General features: G+C 42.7%; 1 protein-coding gene and 1 long non-coding RNA gene across 2 annotated transcripts in view; both read right to left on the reverse strand.

The window, feature by feature from the left end:
* The window catches only part of LOC119857281 (NACHT, LRR and PYD domains-containing protein 3-like), a 158660-nt gene that overhangs the window by 19976 nt on the left and 111376 nt on the right, over positions 1–27308 (reverse strand). Inside the window, 1 exon segment of the mRNA XM_043516754.1 lies at positions 5541–5714. Within this exon segment, the coding sequence (XP_043372689.1) occupies positions 5541–5714 (174 nt within the window).
* Positions 13841–25773, reverse strand: LOC122460668. The gene is made up of 4 exons (XR_006282123.1): positions 25743–25773; positions 16414–16420; positions 15990–15997; positions 13841–14057 (listed from the first exon to the last, which is right to left on the reverse strand). It is a non-coding gene; the product is annotated as an uncharacterized LOC122460668 (long non-coding RNA).

Consider the following 27308-nt stretch of genomic DNA (forward strand, 5'->3'; position numbering starts at 1 on the left):
GCTGTGACTGAGCAGGGCCTTTTCAGGATCCCCCCCTGCTCACCACAAATGGGAAGGGGGCTAGAAAAGGTGCCCCAAACATAAGCTGTCTCACACTCTTCCAACTGGATGACCGTATCCAGTGGGATCACTCAACTCTGCAGCTGAAACAAGAGATATGACTATGAATTTTGCCACCTGGAATGTCCGCAACCTTATGGACTCTCAGCACAGTGAATGCCCAGAAAGAAGAACTGCCATAGTTGCCAGAGAACTGGCAAGACTCAACATTGACATTGCAACTCTTAGTGAGACCGCCAGGCCAATGTGAACCAATTAAAAGAGGGTGGAGGAGGCTACACCTTCTCTTGGAAAGGAAAGCCACCTGAAGAGTGACGCATTCACGGGATTGGCTTTGCTATCAAAAATAAGATCGCCAGTCACCTTTTGGAGCTTCCTGTGGGCATCAACAAGTGTCTCTTGACTCTTTGGCTCAAGCTTAGCACAAGCAATATGCCACGGTCATCAGCATATACACCCCAACACTTGGTGATAAGGAAGACAATAAGGAGCAGTTTTATAACGCTCTCAATGCAGTCCTCACAGCCACACCTAAGTCAGACAAACTCATCCTCCTGGGAGATTTCAATGCCAGAGTTGGACGGGATTCCCAACTCTGGAGTGGCACAATAGGCAAAGAAGGGGTGGGAAATATAAACCCTCCTCAGCAAATGCGTAGCACAAGACCTGCTCATAATAAATACCATCTTTAGGCAGAGTAACAAATTTAAGTCCACCTGGAAACATCCTAGGTCCAAACACTGGCACCTCCTTGACTATGTTATAGTCAGAACCCGAGACTATTCCAACGTCCATATAATACAAGCTATGAGGGGTACCAATCACTGTTTGACAGACCATCGATTAGTAAGATGAGTCATGTATCTGCAGCTCGCTCCACCACACACAAAAGCAGTACAAAGTCAAAGCACTTCAAGACCAAGCCAGCTGCAAGACGTTCCGGAAACATCTGTTTGAGAAACGCTCTAACATGCCAGACAACATCATTGACATTCAAGAGCATTGAGATCAACTTAAACACAAACACGCATTATTCACAATGCATGTGCTGAAACCATAGGATATTCCACTCATCAGCACCAAGACTGGTTTGACGAAAACAACGAGGAAATCCTAACATTAATTCAACAGAAAAGAACTGTATTTTGTAACTGGCAAAATGATTCTCCTAACAAATGAAAACATGAGGCCTATCACCTGCTTAAAGCCAAAGTCCAAAGGAGGCTACGTGACATCAAAAACAAGTGGTGGCAAGAGAAGACCTCTGAGATCCAGGGTTTTGTAAACCAGGATGACATGAGAAGCTTCTTTCAAGCAACAAAAGCTATATAATGGGCCAAGCTCCAAAGGCCTGACCCCCTTGCGTTCTCAGAATGGCTCCGCTCTCCTCAAGTAGAATGCAGCCATTAAACAACGCTGGAAGGAGCACTTTGAGAGCCTACTAAACCTCGAATCCAAGGTCTCTGAAGACACCATTGACTTTATTCCACAACACTCAGCAATGGAACACCTTGCTGATCCCCCATCTATTGAGGAAGTCCGGCATGCCATCACGCAGACAAAAAAAATCACAAGGCACCAGACCCAGACGGCATCCCAGCTGAGATTTTTAAAGCTGGTGAAACAATGCTCCAGCACAAACTTTGCCAACTCCTTGACAAAATCTGGACCCACGAAGAAATTCCACCTGACTTTAAGAATGCCAACATTGTTACAATATTTAAGAAAAGGGACAAATCACTGTGCAGGAACTACAGAGGTATTGCTCTCCTCTCCTTCGCAGGGAAGATTCTTGCCTGGATCCTACTAAACTGCCTCCTCCCCCTTTCCGAGGAACTCCTCCACAAATCACAGTGTGGCTTCAGGCCATCCCAAGGCACCATCAACATGATCTTCATGGCAGGACAGATTCAGGAGAAGTGCAGAGAGCAACACCAGGAACTGTTCATGGCATTCATCGACCTAACCAAGGCCTTTGACTCTATCAATTGTGATGCCCTATGGAAGGTGCTGTGTAGGTTTGGCTGTCCACAGAAATTCTTTTCCATTATCAAACTACTCCATGATGGGATGACTGCTACCATTTTGTGCAATGGCTCAGAGACCGAACCATTCACCATTTGCACTGGTGTCAAGCAGGGCTGTGTCATTGCTCCAATACTCTTCTCCATTTACCTTGCCATGATCCTGATTCTCATTCGCGACCGCCTTTCTGATGGAATCAGGATTGAGTACCGTATGGATGGCCAACTCCTCAGTCTTCAACGTCTCCAAACAAAATCTAAGATTATGAGAATTGGCATCACTAACCTTCAGTATGCAGACGACTGTGTCATTCTTGCACACACAGAGACTGACCTGCAAAGCACCGTAAATCTTTTTGCAGATGCCTATTACAGCCTGGGTCTCTCTTTCTCTCTCAACATTAGGAAAAACAAGGTACTCTACCAGCCCTCACCTGCACAAACTACTCTTCGTATTCCACAAATCACCATAAGCGAAGAACCCCTGGAAAATGTGGACCATTTTCCATATCTTGGCAGCCACCTCTCCCAAACAGCCAGCATTGACACAGAAATTGAATACAGGATCCACTGTGCCAGCACATCTTTTGGAAGACTACTCAAAAGAGTCTTCAATGAAAGGGATCTACAAACAGGTACCAAGATCTTGGTCTACAAGGCAGTTGTCATTCCCACCCTTCTCTATCGGCGTGAGACCTGAGTAACCTACAGGTGACATCTCAAGTGGTTGGAGTAGTTCTGGCAGCGCTGCCTCAGGAGGATTCTCCAGATCAGATGGGAAGACCGACGCACCAACATCAGTGTTCTCTCTGCAGCCAACGTCAGCAGTATAGAAGTGCAGGTCATGAAATACCAACTCCGCTGGGCTGGCCACTGTGTACATATGCCTGACACTCGCCTCCCAAAGCAAGTTCTCTTCTCTCAGTTAAGTCAGGGAAGAAGGGCTCATGGAGGGAAATGGAAACATTTCAAAGACGTACTGAAAGTACATCTTACAAAGGGAGACATCAACCCAACACACTGGGAGGACTTGGCGCGGAACAGAACACAGTGGCACCACACCATACACCAAGCCACAGCTCACTTGGAGGAGAACAGACACTCTCTTTCCTCCTTTGTTGCTTCCCTGTCTCATGAAAGGACACAACACTCTAGCCAACAAACTATGTCTCCTCCAAGATTACACATGTCACTTCTGTGGGAAAATCCGCAGGGAAAGAATTAGGTTCCTCAGACACTTAAAAACTCAGCAATGAACCCCTTTGGCAGACATCATCCTTGCATTGAGGGATAGCCGAAGAAGATTCCCCTATAAAGGGTGCCCAGGGGAGGTACATAGTTGTCCCAGGTTTCTGGGTGTGAGCTTGAGCCAGTTCTGTTTTGTAATTTTAAGAGGAAACCCTAGATAATGAGCCTGGCCCTCATTGCTGCTGGACAACACACTGATGTCTCTGCTCCAGCAACACAAAGGGGCCATAAGGCTCTTCTACCCAGCCACCTGAGGATTCCCTCTGTAGAGGAATCCCTACATGTCACAGAGCTGGCATTAGACCACTTCCCACAACCTCCCTGGTGTGTGTGGGGTGGGGGGCATGGCAGAGTTTCAGCAATCCCCAGCTTGTGTATTGGCACATTAGTGCCAGACCCAGGTGGGGGGGGGGGGAATGACACTGTACCAGGCTCATTAGCTCCTCCCATTAGTTGACCTAATACCTCCTCCCCACCAGTGCAGGATTGGTCCCTAAAATACCGTTCCCTGTGAGTTGCCTAGTCTAGTATGACCATGTCCCAAGTGATGGAGCTTCCACCCCTTCCAGGTGGAGACTATTGCATGAGCTAGTCGATCTCTCAGCAGATCTGACAGAGCAGCACAGCAGTGAAGCAGACTCCCTTCAGCTGTGTATCTTCCCTTCCCATCCCCACCCCCTACATCATGCTCCGTGAGTTACTCATTCCCCACCCTTCTCTGAGCTGTGAGGGAGAGAAGAGGCAGTTTGCACCAGGGAGAGAAGCCACCATCACTGTAGGACTCTCTACAGGTACAATTACTGCTGACAGGGAAGGAAACTACTAATTTCATCTCCTACAGGGAGGCACCAGTGATCTGCAGGTCTTGCTCTTCAGGAGTGGACAAGAAGCTGTAGTTGCACTGACCAAGGGGAGCTGCAACCCCATGGTGGCTCCTAGAGGAAGCAAAAGGGAAGGAAAGGGTGTGGGGTGGTACTTGTCGAGAGGGGAATTCACTGACAGATGGCTCCTTTCCCCACATACAGGGATCTCTGATAGTTGCTGATTGGCTCTCTCTGCTGCAGGATGAATAATGGAGAGTGGCAGCTTGTCAGCCTTGAGAAGGTAGATGCCAAACATCACCGATTTTGGGAATAAAAGGAGAAAACAAACAGCCCTGAGATGAGTCCTATCTATCTATACACTGATAGGCAGAGCTATGAAGCCTTGCTTGAGGACTGATGGAAATAGATGGGGAAAGAAGCCATTCGGCCCTCCAGGCAAAGGATCTGATGTTCTTGGAAGAAGATGTTCAAGGGGCGTCCTGCATTAGAGATTGGGAGTATTAACCCCAAACCTCCAATGATGGAGTGAAGTTGCTGAAAAAGGAGGCTGATTTTGCCATTCACGCAGCTAGTGCTTCTGAGGGTTCAGCATCCAACATGCAGGTTGTTTGGAAATCTGAGCAGAAGCGTCACAATGAGTGTTGGGAAAATCTGTTGAAAGTCTCCAGAGTTTCCCAGGACATCACAGGCCAGCGGTGTGGGGGTGGGGTGGTGGAGTGTCCGACATGAAGAAATAGAAACTTATTGATACAGAACAGAGAAGAACAATATCTTTGTCCAGCAGGTTTCCCTTTTTTTTTTTGTTTTAATTGCAAGTCCAACATGGGCACTCGTTCTGGCCTGCCCTATTTGTAATCATAAACACACCCATCCCCATTCCCATTGGGCTGCACTTCAAAGGATCTGTCTTCACACTGGTGCGGTCTGTCTGCTGAGAGCAGCTCGAACGTCAAAGGCAAGAGTCACTGGAGGTGAAACGGGGGTGTGAGGGGAGGTTCAGAATAGTCAGAGGCCCAAGTCCTCTTTTTCTCTTAGTTGTTTTAAATTAAATTGTCAGGGTGTCAAAAGTCATTTAAATAGCTATACAATGTGGGTTGGCTAAAAGGTAAGAGTGCGCTCTTTTTAATAAATGCATTTTATTAAGGATTGTTTAAAAGGAAAAAAAACTATTTATCCCCCCAAAATTGGGACTGTGGAGCCAGCTCTCTGTTCTGGGCCCAGCTTTACTTACAATCCCCAAACAAGACAGGCTGGTGCATGTTGTGAGCCACTGACACAAATGCTGGAGAGAGAGTTAAGGGATCGGACACCAGCCACCCCCATGGGTGAGCGCTTTAAACAAAGGACACCTGTAAATACACAGAGGTGGCAAAATGTTACTTACATCAATCTCTCTAATTTGCAGTTTGGATGTTTCAGTCCCTCACACAGCTGTTGCTCCCCAGTATCTCTTAGATTATAATTATAACACATATCCAGCTCTTTCAGGCTCCGTTTGGTTCTGACAACAGCAGCGAGATCCCTACCACAAGTGTCTTTGAGATGACAGCTTTTCAACCTGCACAAGAGAGGAAATAAAGACAAGAGTGATCAGCACATGAATTGCACTCATCACAGCTGTTCTGACAAGTGGCCTTGCCCACCAGCCCCTCTCCTGCCCAATCAGCATTGAAATTGGGCCAAGAGTCCAGTGCTAGCTGTGAGGATATTTTTAAGACAGCCATGCCTGGCAGCACATGCAGGTTCAGAAAAAGAGAAAGAAAGAGAGAGAGTGCAATCACACTTTGGAGAAGGCCCATGCTTTGCTTCTAATAAGTAACCATCTCTCTTAGCTTTGTCTTAGTCTCCTTCATAAGAATCCATGCATATTATGCTAGGCCCTGCCCCAAACCCCACCCCTTGTCCAATGAGAAGCCAGTGTTGGGTGGGACTTCCTGATTCAGCCCCACTGCTGTCTCGTCACCCTTAGCAGCATTAAGAATAAATCAGACATTTCAATCTCCAAACCTCAGCCATCAACCAATGAGGAATAAGGTTTGGGGTAAGACTTCCTCTCCAACACCATCCCCACCTCTTCCCCTGACCTTTGAGTGTATCTACTTAATTTCAGAGACCAATGACAAGATCAACAGTAGCATTCAGACAGCACAGGTTTTCCAGAGAAGCTGACAGAGATACTGCCTGATACGGTGATGGAGTTCTCAAGAATTACCATCCTTGGAGACTTCAGCATTTACATCAACAATATATCTGATCTAGTCTACCCTTTTCACCCAATGATTGTCACATGGAGCCTCTGGGCCTACACACACACACAAAGCTGGTCACACCCTGTATCTGATCTTCATAATGAACATCGATGTAAGCAACAATCATTGTCCTATCCCAATCAGACCATCCTTTCCATAAAATGGAGAGCCGAACTCTCATCATCTCCAGGCAAAAGTTCTGGCCATGGTGGCCTGCCCCCAGAAGCTCACAGACCCAGCTATATTCACAAGATAATAGTGCCCTACCAATCAAGCAAGGACTTGAAGAACCAGTGACAAATCACGGTCACTGACTGACTACTGCCATCAAGACATGGGTTATAGAGTACCACCTCCCCTGTTTGAGCCTCACAGAGCTCTATGATTTCTCAGTTCCTAAATACTTCAATTTCCTTGGTTGAAGGATCCATCTTTCCTTAGAGTTCAAGAGCTCTGACCTCATGTCCTTCAGGTGATGGATGCAAAAATGGCTGGCTGTTTCTGCTTATGCATCCCATTTCCCAAAGTCCATTGTCTCTTTTTCAAGAGCCAGGAAGGCTTCCTGGGGGTACAGCCTCTGTCCCCTGTTGGGATTGTTAAATGGCCATGGCCGCCACCCCCGACTTGCTAGTTTGATGGTTTTGTTTACCTTCTATATAAATGTTCACGGGGTACTGTTTGGCATGGTGGAGGAAATCTCTTGCACGCCAAAGCCATCCTCTACATCCACTTCCAATCAGCATCGGGAACCCACACCTGATCCCCCCCTGCCCCCAACAAAGGAACAGGTACCCCAAGCCTTTTAAATGCCAATAGGCAACAATATGACTACTGTGGGCTTTGCCAGTGGCCAAAAGATGAGGAAAATGGAGACACTCCCCCTCCCACCCCAGCAAGAAGGCTGCGAACAAGGGTACTGAACCTATTATAGCCCTGTTGAAAAAAGCTTCTACAGATACATTAGCAATCAAGGCCACAACCTTGAGATAATCAAGCTGTTATCTCAGCTGATTCCTCTCTGAAAGCACTAATGGGACTGATGAATGAAGCTGAAAGAGAATATCAGCAGTGGAGGATCTAGTGGAGGGGCTCTTGGCTCAGGTACAGAGAAGCCTTAAAGGCATATCCTCTGCAGAATGTAAGCCAGCAGAACTCAAGTGGAGCTCGCACCATAATAATCTGAGAAGTGTGGAGGTACCTGAAGGAGCTGAGCAAGGCAAATCCCTAGAATTTATCCTCCTGCTCCTTACATAAGCCTGCTGGATGATTTTTGAATTTGATCTGGAAAGATCTTAGGAACCAGGGACCTCTGAGATGGCCCTGAGAGTCAAACCTCACACACTGATTGTTAAACTTCTCCAATTCATTATAAAAGAAAATACTGCAGCTAGCTCCTGATAACACACTGTTTTGGGGAACACCATGAAATAAGACAATGATTTTTCAAGCTCAACCTTTAGAAAGGCTAGGGGAATTCAAGCAGCGAGGGCTTAAATATTTTATGAAGTTTCCAATTCCGTTCCATGTCAGGATTGGTGAGGAAGTGCCTCTGCTTAAAAATCACTAGAAGCAGAAAGATTTTTAAACAGCCTGCAGGGAATTGAGCACCTTTTCTGTTTTACACCAAGTTTACTTCTCTATTGTCATCTGCTCTGCTTTCACACACAACCTATCCAGTGACTGTGACTAACTTACTTCTCCGGGTTCTCGTCTGCTCCAAGATTGCATTTTATTAATGTTTGGAAAATGTACATCAATTCTCCTCAAATGACAATGTGAAGTTCCCCAGCAGGAGAGTTCAGGGAAGACCACACCCCAAATTCATCTGATGGGAGTGAACCGTCTGCAGAAAGGATTTATTTACACTGCCTTTGCTCCTCCATTTGCGTTGGGGAGTTAATGAAACGTTTGATGAATGGCCCAGACAGATCAATATGAACAGTTTGTTTGGGGATTATACAAGGTCTGTGTGTTTGCTTAGCACACCAAATCTACCGAAGAGATCACTGGATGGCGGGAGTGGGCAGCCTCCTTCTCCACTGTAGGAACCTGAGGATCCCAATTCCACTTTTAAAAATTGGTGCCAGAAGAAAAACCTGGCATGTCACCATGTCTCGCTGCTGGGGGTCCTTAGTTCCCAGTAGTTTGACATGACACACACTGGAAGTGAGTGAGAGAGAGAGAGCACCCTCCTCCTTGCCAGATGTCATGGAAAGGTGTGTAGAGGCTGGGGGATGCAGCACTCCACTTCCACTCCACTGGGCTGTAGAAGATCAGCAAGAGTTGCTGAGCTACACAAACTAACCATTTCTACTCCCCCCCATCATGTCTGTTTTTAAAATATTTAATAGCATCATTAGAGCCTTCCTTTCGGGCCCTGACTAATGGCCATGATTATCATTTTAAAAACTTCAGTTCCTTACAGACAGGGGGTGAGATTAGTCTCCTAGATCTACAAAATTACTATTTTGCTTTTCTCAGGTCACAGATGTCAGGCTGGGTCCAGTGTGCCAACACCTTTATATCCATGTGGGTGGAAACTGAACCGGTGTTATTGCACCCAGTCCCCTCTGCAGGGCCCCTTGTCTAATGGAGAAAAATAGAGTGCTCACTGTGGTGGCCACATGCGCCGTCTGGGCTGTCCTAGCTAAGAGGTACCCATTTAACCCTCAGCTTCACATCAGGCGTCTTTATGGGCAACCCAGACTTGCAAATTAGATGCAAACCTGTAAGTTGGAAGAACTGGCCAAGCAGGGGCATTGTACAGGCTTCCCAATTAGTCAGTGATGAGGGCTTTGCTCCTTTTCTACTGCTAAAGCAGTGCTATGACCTGCCACCCTCCGCAGAGTGGCACAACTTACAGCTAAGATATTTACTAATGTATCTGTTCTGGATACGTTTGGACAAAGGCTAAGACTGCATGAAGAGTACCAGACCTTCATTGTACCTAACCACCCCTGCCTTTTCCCTCTCCCTCATTCTCTCTTCTATTTATCTACATCTATTTTATTAATGTAACCTCCACCTTAATGTGTACTGCACCATGTTTGAGACAGGCATCGGACTGCGAGTCGGTCTACACACTGACTATGCAGAGCTCCCTGCAGCACCACCAAGCAGCAAGAGCAGCTTCCTGTAGGAGACCAAGAGCCACTGGTTCACCTCCAACCCCACCTTCAACTGCATGGACAGCCAGTGCTACACTGAGGATAAAACAGAATAGTGAACAGCTGCTGATTCAGTGAGCGCTCTCCATCCTGTGCACTGCATGAGGCAGGGCTCCTCTGGAACAAATAATATATAGTCATGTAATTAAAGAATGTATTGTAATGCATATGCACAGGGCAGCTGAATTAAGTTTACCCAGGCAACTTTAATTCTGGCATTCCCTAACTTCAGTGCTTGACTTTGCAACCTTAATGCTCTTTTAACATAAAGTGGGGTTTTTTTGTTTTATATCTAATACATATTCCTCAGGTGGAGCGGGACTGTTATTAGTGCTCCAGTTTGGACCTCTATTTCCATTTTTCAAATAAGACAAGCTCTCAGGCTATTATGAGTCACAGACATGTCAGGGGCTAGAGGGATACTCACCTTTCACTCACCTATGTACCTGAAAGGGAGCGGACATCTTACCCCATCCTCACACCCTGCTGAGTTCTTTGCTTCAAAGAAACCTGTAAACACTCACCTACCTCAGTTTCTGCACTTTGCAGTTTGGATGTTTCAGTCCCTCACACAACAGTTTAATTCCTGAGTTTCCCAGAACTTTATCTGACAGCTCCAATTCTCTCAGGGTTGGTTTGGTATTGAGAAGAGAGGAGAGATCCCTGCAGCAAGCGGCTGTGAGAGAGCAATTCACAAACCTGCAAGACACAGATAAACAGAAAGGGCAATTAGTGCTCCTGTCTGTCCAGTTCCCTCAGTGGGTACCAGTGGCTATCTACAAAGATTCCTTTATTCTGGGAATAAAATCACAATAAAATCACTGTAGTAGCGGATGCTAAGGACGCAATACTATGGGTGGATTTCAATCCACATGCATCTGTAGCTCTCATTGATCGCAATGTTAAACGGAGAGTTGCACCATCAGTAGTCCAATGCGGGAAATTTGCAGTGTTCAGAGCAGACAAGGCTACAATATAAATAACAGTGACCAAAGAACATCGAACAGGGCAATCTCTCTATGACCTTGGTAGGGGGATCTTCCTCCTTTTTTCTTTTAGGCTAAGGACTATGAAGAGAAGACAATGATGGCTACTGAGGCAGCAAGAGAGGTGACCTAAACAGGAGAGGAGACAAAGATGTCTGGGTGCAGAAGCTACGGAATGTACAGCATTCTTGAGTCGGTACCTGACAGAAGATCGGAGGAGCAGAGATGCAGATGGAGACGATGGAGTTCAGATGGGGATTTGAAGAGGTGATGAAAGAAAAGAAGCCGCACACACAACTCAAGATTTGCAGGCACCTGCTGAACGAGAGGACCTGAAAAGTGTCTGCTAGACAAGGGAGTGACTCTTGGAAATATGTGACCACAAGAACAAGGCAGAGGAAGAGACCAGTTGATGAAGGCGAGGAGGAGAAGCAATGAGAAGGTGAGGTGACAAAGAAGAAGAAGGAGTCCCGGCAGAAGAAAGGAAGAGGTGATGGAGATACCCTTGGATCAGAGCTCTAGGAAGGATGGGGAACATAGGTCAGACTGATGTACTGATAGAAAGAACAACAAATGGGAGGGATCCTGGGCTTCACAACAATACCAGGAAGAGGCAGGCCTATGTGATTAAGGGATTCTTACTAAGAAGGACTGACAGGCCTGTCACCAGAGCAGATCCAGAGAACAGAAGGGTGTGCCATCTGCCAGGAGAAAGGATATGACATATGGACCTGAGGCTTAAATGGAGCCTGACAGGGGTGGCAAAAAAAGAAATCCATGGATTGTCCTACATGTCGGGACAAATAACAGTGCCAGTCCCCTGCTAGAAGACACCAAGGACAGCAAAGTTTGGCTGGGGAAGATGCTTAAAGAAATGGAGGCGTGAGTGGTCATCGGTGGAATATGACCAGTCCCTAGAGGAGACGGGTGAAGCCGTGACACAATAACGCAGTTCCACACTTGGCTCAAGGGTAAGTCCTGTGAGGAAAGTTTGGGGATGTTTGACCAGGGGGAGGCATTCATAGAAAGTGGCTCATTTGATGCATGGGCTAAACCCGAGCACCTGGGGAACTAACCTTTGGGGATCAAGGCTGGCACATCTGATATGAGCAGTATGTGCTGCCAGTGCTAGTTTTCCTTCTACTCCCCTGTTGCTTCTGCCCAGAAAACTTCCCCGTTACATCTCAGCATTCTACAGCATCAAGGCAACACACAGGGGAAATGAAATGGGGCGCAAGGGAGCCATACTTTCAGCCTAGTTACCTTCTGGAATGGAGGACAAGGCCCATGCTGAAGTTCCCCAGAACCCAGGAACAGAAAGTGTCCTTCATCCCTCTAGTGCTGCCTCTGACCAGGGTACTTTCTGATACCCTTATATGCTGCATCCACATCCCTTCCCTGGGGATCTATTCCTTCCTGTGGAGCTCTAGGATCATTACAGGCTTAAGGTTCAAAGTCTCTGTGGATCTATTAGCCCATATGGGCTTCCCCCATCCATGAGGCTGTAGAGCTGATCTCACTGTTGCTCCTCTTCAAAGAACAGAAGATTCACTAGGGAAGATTCACTCCCAGAGATCATCCATCTCCCAGGTCATGACCCCCCCCACCACCACCACCTCTTCTCCATTGCTTCACAGAATTCTGAGCAGGGTGTGAGGAAGATTTAAGAGGATGTTAATAAAGATCTCTTTCTATCATTATTCTACATTTAGAAGATGATAGTGACCCAAAGCTCCAAGCAGAATTGCAGCTCATTGTTTTGGGTGCTCTACAAACAAAGATAACGAGACAGTCCCTACCCGGGAGGATTATAGTCTCCGAGAAACAACCAGATAAAGGCTTACGGGTGGGGAGAGAACATACAAGCAAATTAACCTAGTGATAGCTAACTAACAATTGTGTCACTTTTGTTACTGCTGGGTGTTTTGTTTTTTTAATGTGAAATTGGGCTAGATGAGGAATGACAAGAACGTGTGAATTAGTAAAAGTAAGGAAGTAGGAAAGGTAGGAAGAGAGATGCCGTCTTCAGCCCCTGGAGAATCTGCGAGATCTACTTTCACAGTGTCTGGCTTATACCAGAAATCATCTCCCACATCATAGAATCATAGACTTTAAGGTCAGAAGGGACCATTATGCTCATCTAGTCTGACCTCCTGCACAACGCAGGCCACAGAATCTCACCCATCCACTCCTGCAATAAACCCCTGACCTATGTCTGAGCTACTGAAGTCCTCAATTCGTGTTTTAAAGACTTCAAGGTGCAAAGAATCCTCTAGTAAGTGACCCCTGCCTCACGCTGCAGAGAAAGGCGAAAACCCCTTGGGGACTCTGCCAATCTGCCCTGGAGGAAAATTCCTTTCCGACCCCAAATATGGTTATCAGCTAAACCCTGAGCATGTGGGCAAGATTCACCAGCCAGAGACCCAGGAAAGAATTCTCTGTAGTAACTCAGATCCAACCAAATTGTAACCAAATTACATAGCCAATATCCCCATTATTTCCTTTAACTATTCTTGTCTGTCCATCTTCTTCTATGAAGTCGCCTTTACCCATAACTCCTATTCATACTTCCAAAATCTTCTCCTCTTTAAATCCTACTTTTCAAGAAAGGCTTATGACGCTCTATTATCTATCAATTAGGGCTGTCGATTAATCACAGTTAACGCATATGATTAACTCAAAAAAAGTATTCACAATTTAAAAAATATTCGTGATTAATCACAGTTTTAGTTACACTGTTAAACAATAGACAACCAATTTATTAAACATTTTTGGATGTTTCTCTACATCCTCAAATACATTACTCTCAATTACAACACAATACAAAGCGCACACTGCTCACTATATTATTTTTGATTATTACTTTTACAGTGCAAATATTAAACACAAATATTAAAAATAATAAACAAAATCAATAGAATTTTTCAGTTCACTTCATACTGTATTGCATTTTCAAGACAAAGAGATTGCACCTTACAAATGTAGATTTTTTTTTTTACATAACTTCACCCAAAAACAAAAAAATTCTAAACTTTAGAGGAGGGGGGTTCTCAAACTTTCAAAATTTGAAAATATTTCAGGCAGTGATGGGCCCCCATACCATGCCACCCTTACTTCTGCACTGCTGCTGTGGGTGGCACTGCCATCAAAGCTGGGTGCCCAGCCAGCAGTCGGTATTCTCTGGCCACCAAGCTCTGAAGGGCTCAATTTGTCAGCCTTCTGCAGGACCCCCCCCAGTTTGAGAATCCCTGCTTTAGAGCCTACAAGTCCACTTAGTACTGCTTTTTGTTCAGTCAATCGTTAAACAAACAACTTTGTTTACCTTTACAGGAGATAATTCTGTCCACTTATTTACAATATCACTAGAAAGTGAGAACAGGCATTTGCATGAGACCTCTGCAGCCGGCATCGCAAGGTACCTACATGCCAGATATGATAAACATTCGCATGTCCCTCCATGCCCCGGCCACCACTCCAGAGGAAATGTTTCCATGCTGATCTATGTGGGCAGGTTGCCTCTGTCAGGGCCATCCATCTGCGTGTCAATATTTCTATTCCCACCTTCTCCCTTGCTCACTGTAATAGCTGTTAATAGAAGTGATGACAACCCAGTGCTGCTAGATCTATCCCTGAGGATGAGGAGGCCAAAGGCTGGATCTTCTAGCCAGGCAAACGTCCGCACTCTAGATGAAGATGGGCAACTATCAGACAGCATTGGGCGAATATGATTTCCTCACTTGGGAGAAGCTTCTCTCTTCTCGAGCAGTTCACAGACGATGGCAAGAGCCAGGTGAATGGGGTTTTTTCTGAAGGTCAGCAAGAAGCCACACATGCCTTTCATGCCAACAAAAGTGTCTTGGATGCTGTGCCCACATAAGCTACATCAAAGACATTCTCATGGCTGAAGAATTCAGGTCCAGCTGTCCAGACCATAAGTGAAGACCTTTCCTGTGAAGATTTGGGATTGTTCTGCGTCAAACAGAGGAGACCTTTCAAAATCTTAAGGGCTCCATGGTCTTCCTGAGGCCATCTGGCCTGTATGTCCCCTCAGTGTGTAAAAAGCCAATGCTCTTCCATTTCATAAAATCATAGAATATCAGGGTTGGAAAGGACCTGAGGAGGTCATTTAGTCCAACCCCCTCCTGAAAGCAGGAACAATCCCAGAGGCAAGGCTCATCCCACACTATAATGGGCCAGAAAAGATGAGAAATATTCATTCCTCTGCCAGGCACGAAACCAAGAATCCACAGCAATGACCTGCAAGTACTCTGGGAGTTCCTCTACTGCATCATGTGCTAAATAAGGGATATAATGTTCCAGCTGAGAGCCCCAAACTAATTTCTGCCGTGAATTCACATTCTCCCCGCTTTGGGGACCAGCTGTTCCTTATACAGACTTCTTTCGTTAGGTAACTATCCAGCTCGGTGTTCTCTTTTGCAGAACTCAGGAGCATGGAAGCTGCTACACGCGCAGTGAATGCACAGCCATGGCAACCGTCAGTAAAAATCAGTGCCTTGCAAAGCACACACATGAACCACGGCAGTCCTCACGAACCACAGGTTTTGCTTTTTATGTTTTTCAGAAGAAGTCCCAAGGGACCAAGCAAAGACAGCGGGTTTTGTGTGGTTTTTTTTTAAATTGACACGGTTTTGAAATTCAAACGTTCGAATGAGAAATGCAATGCTATATCTTTGTTAATCCGAAGGATGGGGGATGGCGTTGGGGGCAGGCCGAGCAGAGACCTGGCAGTCTCCCCTCAGCTGCTCTGGGGATGGCATGCAGCAGAGGTACGAGTGGCACAGTTAGCTGGAAAAGGAAACAGTTTGTCCATTTTTATCGAAATTATCTGGTTTTCTGATGAGCCGTTTGACACCAGACGGGGCCAGTTTCATAGAGTGTAAGGCCAGAAGAGATCATTAGATCATCTGGTGTGATATGCTGCATGTACATGCTATTCATTTTCACCCAAACACCCCTATGTTGAGCCCAATAACACCGAGCTGTCAAAGCTCTCAGAAATGGATGGGCAGCAACAATGTGGAACTGCACTAGGAGAAGACTCATTGTACCACTGCAGCTGCTCCGCCAGTGTGATGAAACAGTGCAGAGGGGCATGGTAGTGGCCATGATGCGATTGCATTGGTTCTGAGCAAGGTTAAACATAGAAGGTGATGTCATCCGTTGTTCACTGTTGTATGTATGCATGTGTGTGGACGTGCAGTGTTACAGGTGTGTTAGGAAGATGCACTGATGGTGTTCTCTAGCATAGACAGTATCAGAGACTGCTTATTTACTCGTCACTCTGTAAAACTGCTGGAGGAACCCAGTTTCAGACTCTTGGGTGTAGGAGCAGAGTGTTTTCCACAGCTAGAACCCCTTGTCAGAGGGGATCAGACTGAGCCCTGACCTGGCCATGTCCCGAGCAAAATACAAGCTCGTCTCTGCGAGTAACACCAGAGTCAGTGTGAGACGGTGAGCGATGAGAGAGTAAAATGAAGAAAAAGAAAGAAACAGAAAAAAACCTGGGTTTGGGATGGAACAGAAATAAAAAAGGAGACGACCCCCCCCCAAAAAAACACCCCACATTTGACTCAGGGAAAAGTTAGGCCAGATGGGGACACATGAATGCTAAATAAATAGACATGGACAGGAATTAGGTACCAATGTGACGTATACCATCATGTGCCAGCAATACCCCTCTGCCAGGTACATTGGTCAAACTGGACAATCTCTACGTAAAAGAATGAATGGACACAAATCAGAGGTCAAGAATTATAACATTCAAAAACCTCTTGGAGAACACTTCAATCTCTCTGGTCACCCGATTACAGACCTGAAAGTTGCAATTCTTCAACAAAAAAACTTCAAAAACAGATTTCAAGGAGAGACTGCTGAATTGGAATTAATTTGCAAAGTGGATACAATTCACTTATATATATATAGATAGATAGGCTTGGCAGAATTTGATTTTTATCTTTGTATAGTTTTGATGGATTATATCACTGTTTATTTGTAAGCTTTTAATATTCATCAGTTTATCTTTTCAGACTTGCGCAAATTATGAGTTTTAAGTTTTTGTTTTTTTAGATTTTGATCAATTTAAATGTTCAGAGTAGTGGATATTATGAGAAGGCAGTTAGACAATAATTATTTAATGACAATAGATGGTGAGATTGAAAAAGTTAAACCTCTATAAGCTTTGAAGCACAAATTGTTATAATCACATGTCAAAATATACAGGGTAAATATCTTCAAATCAAACTCTGCAGCATTTTTCTTACTTGGCCTGTCTGTAAATTTCTATTGTTATTGATGAAAATATTTTTTATCTGTTTGCGCGTGTATGGTGAAATCAGTGTTGTTGCAGCTGTGTTGGTTCCAAGATATGAGCGAGACAAGGTGGATGAGGTGACATGTTTTATTAGACCAACTTCTGTTGATGGAAGGGACAAGTTTTGAGCTGTACAGAGCACGACACGTCTGGAGAAAGTAGCCAGAGTATTGTAGCTGAAATACAATCTGGGGACAAATGGTGAAGCATAAGGGTTTCACATATGTTATAAGAGACCACTTCAAATGAAATGGGCAATTAAATGCCCTGACGTCGTTGGACGGAGGAGGATTAATAGGAGTAGGGTGTGATACTAATTGTTGTAATGACCGATATAACCAGGGTGAAACTGATGTTTGCTGACATTTACTATTAAAAATCTAATCCCTCTATAGGCCTACGCACAGGAATTAGTGGTATTTCTTCCCCAAGAGTTTTTCCTAGCACTGAGGTGGTGGAGATCTGGGCTTTGCATCTTAAGGTTGTGATTGGGTGATACCCCATATGGGAGAAAAACATAATTTAGTGTTAGGATTCTGGATTAATTGTTGAAAGGATTTTTTCTTACAAACTGTGATATTTGGAGGTGAATATGGGATGTTGTATGTAATTATTTACTATATCTTAAGTGTGTTTTGGTTAATAGGTGTTGGCCTTAGAGAAGAGGGTGGGGGCATTTTGTATGGTTTATCTGAAGGATACAGCATGCAGAGGATGTTGCTGGTGTATGCAGAAAGTGGGAGTCTCTTCCTTGCCAACTCCACAAAGGTGGTAAGTTGCTTTAATGAACATTTCTTCCAGAAAACAAGCTTTGAGATCTATGGATGCAAAGTGCTATATGAGCGCTAGGTACTGTTTTATTGAAAGGGAAATGAACCTGAGGAGAAGCGAGAGCTTGAGGAGACCGATGAGGGAAGGAGTGACAATGGCACAAAGATAGCTCAGTATCTGGGATGCTGGAACAAAGAGAGGGATAGAAGGAGGAGAGCAGAGCCAATGACTGTGCCACCCAAAATATCAAATCTGTATCATTATCTGCTTCTTACCAAGATATGTGTTAAAAATGTATGAGTTCAAAGTTATTAATTTTGATTGGACACATGGGTCATCTCACAGGCTTCTGTTCTGTGAATGGATGAGCATAGACATTAGAACCAGAATTCCAATATGAAATATCAGGATTACAAATTCTGATTTTTTGTTCCATGCAAACGTTTTGTAATATTCATGGTTTCAGCAACATTCCTCTTTGTAAACTTGTTTGCTAGAATATTTGTAGCGCATGAACAGTAAAGCTGTGTTAACACAATGGAAGTAAATTTACTTTAAGTTCATCAGAATATTCTTTAATTTTTGCACTATTCCGCCTGAACTATTTTTTAGGGAGATGCTGTCTTAAATTTAACTTGCCTTCTTGCACTCTTTGGGGTCAGGAACTAATAAACCACCATTTCTAGTTATTTATAGAGATGTAAATTCACAAAGTGTAACACCAGTTACATAATACTGAGTGACAGCCAGCATATGTAAAATTATAAACAAATACTCAAATTATTGGTTTTTTATCTTTGTTGGTATATTAACACTCCTGGTTAAATAAAATTGGAATAAACGTGTTTATCTCCAGAAATGATGCAATGATTACTGCCCAACATGAAAATATGTGAACACTGGAGACATTCCATTTGTGGGAGTCTATATAATTTTATTTAACTACTCAAAGGACCAGCATTATAGAAGTCCAAAAAAATGAATGGATAACACTTAGTAGAACCTATTTTATTTGTGTAATTAAAGTACATCGTAATACACTATACATACATTGTTTTGGGGTATTTATAATAAACTGAAACTGTAGAGTAACTCATACACTGTGTATGATTGCGCTATACAAAGGGATATTTTAATATTAAGGAAATAGATTTAAAATCTGTCCCCAGATTAGTACATAGAACATATCTATTCTCTCTTTTTAGGATACAGCATTGGGGTGAGCCGAAGCATTCGCCTATTTATCTGCTCTGTCAACTTTTGAAGGATCCAAACTGTAAATTAAAGAAATTAAAGTAAGTAGCTGTATTTTTCTTCTTTTAAAAATTCCATTATTATTGCTGTTATGATGGAAATTCTACACCAGTGCAGCCCTCTTTGCCAGGGCAGGTGTAGAGACTGTATATAACTGTCTAGCCGCTAAGAAATCTGTTTAAATTTCCGGTCAGTTTGCATGGGATTGCTTTATTTTCAGCCTAGCAGTTTAATTATATTTCACGAAACTATCAACCAACAGGTGAGCAGGAGAAACTGAGGTAAGCCATGTGTCCAGGGAAAATTACTTAAGATCACAGAAGACTCAGACGACACAGAAGATGATCTGAGCTCTTTTAATCATAGGTATTTCTAAGATACCTGTTATCACGGTATCTAATCCCTGTCAATAACTATTTATTTAACATTAATGTATCCCCATCTGGCCTAACTTCTCCGTGACTCAAATGTGGGGTTTTTTTGGGGGAGGTTTCGTCTCCTTTTCTATTTCTGTCCCATCCCAAACCCATCTTTTTTTTTCTATTTCTTTCTTTTTCTTCATTTTACTCTCTCATCGCTCACCATCTCACACTGACTCTGGTGTTACTAGCAGAGACGAGCTTGCATTTTGCTCGGGACATTGCCAGGTCAGGGCTCAGTCTGATCCCCTCTGACAAGGGGTTCTAGCTGTGGAAAACACTCTGCTCCTACACCCAAGAGTCTGAAACTGGGTTCCTCCAGCAGTTTTACAGAGTGACGAGTAAATAAGCAGTCTCTGAGACTGTCTATGCTAGAGAACACCATCAGTACATCTTCCTAACACACCTGTAACACTGCACGTCCACACACATGCATACATACAACAGTGAACAATGGATGACATCACCTTCTATGTTTAACCTTTCTCAGAGCCTATGCAATCGCATCATGGTTAATATCATGCCCTTCTGCACTGTTTCCTCACACTGGCGGAGCAGCTACCTTCAAAACATCCTCTAGCAAAGAGTTCCACAGGTTGACTATGCTTTGTGTGAAAAAATACTTCCTTTTGTTTGTTTTAAACCTGCTGCCTATTAATTTCATTTGGTGACCCCCCGCTAGTTCTTGTGTTATGGGAAGGTATAAATAGCACTTCCTTATTTACTTTCTCAACAGCAGTCATGATTTTATAGACCTCAATTATATCCCCCCTTATTTATCTCTTTTCCAAGCTGAAACGTCCCAGTCTTACTAATCTCTGCTCATTCGGAAACCGTTCTATACACCCGAATAATTTTTATTGCCCTTTTCTGAACCTTTTCCAATTCCAATATATCATCTTTTTTGAGATGGGGCAACCACATCTGCACGCAGTATTCAAGATGTGGGCATACCCCGGATTTATATAGAGGCAATATGATATCATATGTATCATTATCTATCCGTTTCTTAATTATTCCCAACATTCTGTTCATTTTTTTGACTACCGCTGCACATTGAGTAGATGTTGTCAGAGAACTATCTACAATTACTCCAAGATCTGTTTCTTGAATGGTAACAGCTAATTTATACCCCATCATTTTATATGTATAGTTGGGATTATGTTTTCCAATGCGCATTACTTTCCATTTATCAATACTGAATTTCATCTGCCATTTTGTTGCCCATTCACCCAGTTTTGAGAGATCCTTTTGTAGCTCTTCGCAGTCTGCCTGGGACTTAACTATCTTGAGTAGTTTTGTATCATTTGCAAATTTTACTACCTCATTCTTTACCTTTTTTTCCCCACATCATTTGTGATTATGTTGACCTAGACTGGTATCAGTACAGCCTCCTGGGGGATACCACTATTTATCTCTCTCCATTTTGAAAACTGACCATTTATTCCTTCCCCTTGTTTCCCATCTTTTAACCAGTTACAAAGCCATGAGAGGCCGTTCCCTCTGATTCCACGAGAGCTTATTTTGCTTAAGAGCCTTTGGTGAGGGACCTTGTCCAAGGTTTTCTGAAAAGCTTTTTATTTACATATTATCACTATACTTTTTATTATTTTTTCTGGAGTCTGGACCTAGACCAGGAAATTTGGACCTGACAAAAAATAATTAACTACCTTTGACCTAAAGTATCACTACAATTAGCACAGATGCAGTGACAGACTCAAACTTCTAAGTGCCGTAGTTTCTGGATTGGAGCAAACATCTACACTGTGTGGACATCCCCACACAAGCAGAGATTTTGGCCCATTTCACCTGCAAGGCAGACCAAGGTCTGTCATTTTACACGTAGGTTCCACTCCCTGCTCTGCCCGCTTTGGCCTTTTCCAACATCAGTTATATTAGCTGTGAAATGGATCAATGATAGTTCAGCTCCCCTAAGGACCTTTGTTAAAAAGGGGTGTTGCATACAGCAAAATTAGAGCAGCCAGTAGAAGATGGGAATTAGGACTCCTGTGCTCTTAGCTGCTCTCTCAGCGCACGTCCACCCTAGGCTACCGGGTGGCACTTTCTGTTTAAAAAAAAAGAGGGAAAAAAGCATGATGTTCCACTTATTGTGCTGAAATATGTGACAGATTTTTGAAGTTTCCAAGGAGAGGTTGGACAAACACGTGTCAGGAATGGTCTAGGTTTATTTGGTCCTGCTTCAGCACAGGGGACTAGATGACCTCTAAAGATCCCTTCCAGCTCTCTGTATCTATGATTCTATACTGCCAGTGATGTAGTGATGAACTATACCAATTTTGCTTCAGTAGCATAGAATAGACAAACTCTTATTAGCAAAGGACATTTTCATCAAAATCTTGGGCGTCCATTCTCAAATTGTTGCGTGCTGAGGTGCTCCACAGACTGACTATGGGCCGTTCTGCACTTTGGCCATTTCATAGCAATATTTAAAGTTTATAGTTTTGCTTGAAGTGGTTCAACTAGATTTAAAGTAGAGATGAAAGCCTGCAGCACACAATGCCAATGAGGGTACAGCTCAAATCAACTGTAGTAGTCTGAGAACAACGCCCTAAAATGACAAACAAGTACAGAGCAACCCACTGTCATTGGGTCCCAACAGTACCTGGCCACTGAACACTCTGAGGACAACATCCAAACTACGAAAGATAAATTTGCACCATCGACCTGGAAGTCAGCAACGATTTTTACCCAGCTACTGTGTGTAAAAGCAGGGGTTGGCGGGCTTTCTGTTTTGGAAGGGGAATGTTCTTTTTAAGATATTCACTGAATATAGGCAGAAACGCCTGTCCTTGAAATTCAGTGTTTCATGAATTTTAAAACAGGAAGGACAGCTGATTTTGGATAAAGAGAATCTGAAAAAGATTATTTTTCCACCTTTATTGAGGAGAAGAACATAGTTTTACACTGAGGTACACTGAGGGCATAGATATTCCCTGTTTCTTTGTAGTCATTGTACCACAATGATGGATTGTGCAAAGATTTTGCAAAATCCTCACCTTTTTCAAAATGTTTTTTCACAACAGTGCACCTGTGGGCACACTTATTAGGAGAAATTTTACAGAAAAATTTTTCCTCTATGATTTGCATTATTTCTTCATTTAAGAGAACAAACAGGAATCGCACTGTTAACATTAAGTAATTTATAGAGTTTAAATAGTTTTCTAATAATGTTTACACATCTTACATGGCAGTCCCTGAATCTTCCATTGTCGCTATATCTTCCTCCAGCACATTAAACAAAGCTGCAAGTATCTCCTGAAAGCTTAAGTGAATGAAGCTGTAGACAATCACACAGTCAATGTCTTTTTGAAACATGTCCTTGTTCAAAGAGAGGGGAAAAGAGTCAGTTTGATTTAAGCCAAACTTCTTGATTTCTGCTTCCTCAAAGGGTATCTTCCGTTTCCAGATGCCATAAGCAGCTAAAGATCAAAGTTTACATGGTAGTCTCTGAATCTTCCATTGTCTCTATATCTTCCTCCAGCACATTAAACAAAGCTGCAAATATCTCCTGAAAGCTTAAGTGAATGAAGCTGTAGGCATTCACACAGTCAATGTCTTTTTGAAACATGTCCTTGTTCCAGATGCCATAAGCAGCTAAAGATCAAAGTCCCCGCAGTTTAGTATGCATGTGTTGCTTCAAATTGCTGCTGAGAGGCTTCACTAAACTGGAAAGACAGAGCATGTACACTCCAGTAATGACTTTAAAATTTGTGGAAAATCCTCACCTTTTCATACTGTTGTTTCACAGCAGTGCAGCTATGGGTACACTGAGGGCATAGATATTCCCTGTTTCGTTGTAGTCATTGTGCCACAATGATGGATTTTTCAAAGTTGTCAAAAAACGCAAGAAAAATAAAGTTTCATCTGTTAATTAAACTACAGACTTCTGAACTCAGGTGATACTTATTGATATCCCCGCAAAGTCCACGCAGATTAGTTTGCATGTCTTGCAATAGATATTCCCTGTTTCGTTGTAGTCATTGTGCCACAATGATGGATTTTGCACAGTTGTCAAAAAACGCAAGAAAAATAAAGTTTCATCTGTTAATTAAACTACAGACTTCTGAACTCAGGTGATACTTATTGATATCCCCGAAAAGTCCACGCAGATTAGTTTGCATGTCTTGCAATAGATATTCCCTGTTTCGTTGTAGTCATTGTGCCACAATGATGGATTTTTCAAAGTTGTCAAAAAACGCAAGAAAAATAAAGTTTCATCTGTTAATTAAACTACAGACTTCTGAACTCAGGTGATACTTACTGATATCCCCGCAAAGTCCACGCAGATTAGTTTGTATGTCTTGCTTCAAATTGCTGCTGAGAGGCTTCACTAAACTGGAAAGACAGAGCATGTACACTCCAGTAATGACTTTAAAGTTTGTGCAAAATCCTCACCTTTTTCAAACTGTTGTTTCAAAGCAGTGCAGCTGTGGGCACACTGAGGGCATAGATATTCCATGTTTCGTTGTAGTCATTGTGCCACAATGATGGATTTTGCACAGTTGTCAAAAAACGCAAGAAAAATAAAGTTACATCTGTTAATTAAACTACAGACTTCTGAACTCAGGTGATACTTATTTATATAGCCACTTCTGTCGTCTTGGAAGCATGACTTTCCCATGCTCTTCAAAAGCAAATGTACAGCAAGACTGGAAAGACAGAGCATGTACACTACAGTGATGACTTAAAAGTTTGTGCAAAATCCTCACCTTTTTCAAACTGTTGTTTCACAGCAGTGCAGCTGTGGGCACACTGAGGGCATTCCCTGTTTCTTTGTCGTCATTGTGCCACAATGATGGATTTTGCACAGTTGTCAAAAAACGCAAGAAAAATAAGTTTCATCTGTTAATTAAACTACAGACTTCTGAACTCATGTGATACTTATTTATATAGCCACTTCTGTCGTCTTGGAAGCATGACTTCCCATGGTCTTCAAAAGCAAATGTACAGCAAGATATGAAAAGTGACTCCAGTCGATGACAATTTTTTATACAGAATGAAAAAGCCATTGGATCTATTGATCCAATTCACATTTCACAAAGTTTTCTTCATACATCTCAAACATGCAGTTAAACGCCTCAAGGTTATAAATATGACGCGTCTCCTAATGCACATTGGACAAAGGTAAATATTTTTGTTGGTTTGTTTGAACCCACTTCAGCAAATCTGGCTTAATTTTAGGAGAAATTTTACAGGAAATTTTTCCTCCATGAATTGCATTATTTCTTCATTTAAGAGATCAAACAGGAATCGCACTGTTAACATTAAATAATTTATAGAGTTTAAATAGTTTTCTAATAATGTTTACACATCTTACATGGCAGTCCCTGAATCTTCCATTGTCTCTATATCTTCCTCCACTACATAAAACAAAGCTGCAAATAACTCCTGAAAGCTTAAGTGAATGAAGATGTAGGCATTCACACAGTCAATGTATTTTGAAAAATGTCCTTTTTCAAAGACAGGGGAAAAGAGTCAGTTTGATTTCAGCCAAACTTCTAGAATTCTGCTTCCTCAAAGGGTATCTTCCGTTTCCAGATGCCATAAGCAGCTAAAGATCAAAGTCCCCGCAGTTTAGTGTGCATGTGTTGCTTGAAATTGCTGCTGAGAGGCTTCACTAAACTGGAAAGATTTCAGAGTAGCAGCCGTGTTAGTCTGTATTCGCAAAAAGAAAAGGAGTACTTGTGGCACCTTAGAGACTAACAAATTTATTAGAGCATAAGCTTACGTGAGCTACAGCTAACTTCATCGGATGCATATAAGCAGCTAAAGATCAAAGTCCCCGCAGTTTAGTATGCATGTGTTGCTTCAAATTGCTGCTGAGAGGCTTCACTAAACTGGAAAGACAGAGCATGTACACTCCAGTAATGACTTTAAAATTTGTGGAAAATCCTCACCTTTTTCATACTGTTGTTTCACAGCAGTGCAGCTATGGTACACTGAGGGCATAGATATTCCCTGTTTCGTTGTAGTCATTGTGCCACAATGATGGATTTTTCAAAGTTGTCAAAAAACGCAAGAAAAATAAAGTTTCATCTGTTAATTAAACTACAGACTTCTGAACTCAGGTGATACTTATTGATATCCCCGCAAAGTCCACGCAGATTAGTTTGCATGTCTTGCAATAGATATTCCCTGTTTCGTTGTAGTCATTGTGCCACAATGATGGATTTTGCACAGTTGTCAAAAAACGCAAGAAAAATAAAGTTTCATCTGTTAATTAAACTACAGACTTCTGAACTCAGGTGATACTTATTGATATCCCCGAAAAGTCCACGCAGATTAGTTTGCATGTCTTGCAATAGATATTCCCTGTTTCGTTGTAGTCATTGTGCCACAATGATGGATTTTGCACAGTTGTCAAAAAACGCAAGAAAAATAAAGTTACATCTGTTAATTAAACTACAGACTTCTGAACTCAGGTGATACTTATTTATATAGCCACTTCTGTCGTCTTGGAAGCATGACTTTCCCATGCTCTTCAAAAGCAAATGTACAGCAAGACTGGAAAGACAGAGCATGTACACTACAGTGATGACTTAAAAGTTTGTGCAAAATCCTCACCTTTTTCAAACTGTTGTTTCACAGCAGTGCAGCTGTGGGCACACTGAGGGCATTCCCTGTTTCTTTGTCGTCATTGTGCCACAATGATGGATTTTGCACAGTTGTCAAAAAACGCAAGAAAAATAAAGTTTCATCTGTTAATTAAACTACAGACTTCTGAACTCAGGTGATACTTATTTATATAGCCACTTCTGTCGTCTTGGAAGCATGACTTCCCCATGGTCTTCAAAAGCAAATGTACAGCAAGATATGCAAAGTGACTCCAGTCGATGACAATTTTTTATACAGAATGAAAAAGCCATTGGATCTATTGATCCAATTCACATTTCACAAAGTTTTCTTCATACATCTCAAACATGCAGTTAAACTCCTCAAGGTTATAAATATGACGCGTCTCCTAATGCACATTGGAGAAAGGTAAATATTTTTTTGGTTTGTTTGAACCCACTTCAGCAAATCTGGCTTAATTTTAGGAGAAATTTTACAGGAAATTTTTCCTCCATGAATTGCATTATTTCTTCATTTAAGAGAACAAACAGGAATCGCACTATTAAGATTAAGTAATTTATAGAGTTTAAATAGTTTTCTAATAATGTTTACACATCTTACATGGCAGTCCCTGAATCTTCCATTGTCTCTATATCTTCCTCCAGTACATAAAACAAAGCTGCAAATAACTCCTGAAAGCTTAAGTGAATGAAGATGTAGGCATTCACACAGTCAATGTATTTTTGAAAAATGTCCTTTTTCAAAGACAGGGGAAAAGAGTCAGTTTGATTTCAGCCAAACTTCTAGAATTCTGCTTCCTCAAAGGGTATCTTCCGTTTCCAGATGCCATAAGCAGCTAAAGATCAAAGTCCCCGCAGTTTAGTGTGCATGTGTTGCTTGAAATTGCTGCTGAGAGGCTTCACTAAACTGGAAAGATTTCAGAGTAGCAGCCGTGTTAGTCTGTATTCGCAAAAAGAAAAGGAGTACTTGTGGCACCTTAGAGACTAACAAATTTATTAGAGCATAAGCTTACGTGAGCTACAGCTAACTTCATCGGATGCATATAAGCAGCTAAAGATCAAAGTCCCCGCAGTTTAGTATGCATGTGTTGCTTCAAATTGCTGCTGAGAGGCTTCACTAAACTGGAAAGACAGAGCATGTACACTCCAGTAATGACTTTAAAATTTGTGGAAAATCCTCACCTTTTTCATACTGTTGTTTCACAGCAGTGCAGCTATGGGTACACTGAGGGCATAGATATTCCCTGTTTCGTTGTAGTCATTGTGCCACAATGATGGATTTTTCAAAGTTGTCAAAAAACGCAAGAAAAATAAAGTTTCATCTGTTAATTAAACTACAGACTTCTGAACTCAGGTGATACTTATTGATATCCCCGCAAAGT

The sequence above is a fragment of the Dermochelys coriacea genome, chromosome 6 (assembly GCF_009764565.3).
Source record: "Dermochelys coriacea isolate rDerCor1 chromosome 6, rDerCor1.pri.v4, whole genome shotgun sequence".
NCBI lineage: Eukaryota > Metazoa > Chordata > Testudines > Dermochelyidae > Dermochelys > Dermochelys coriacea.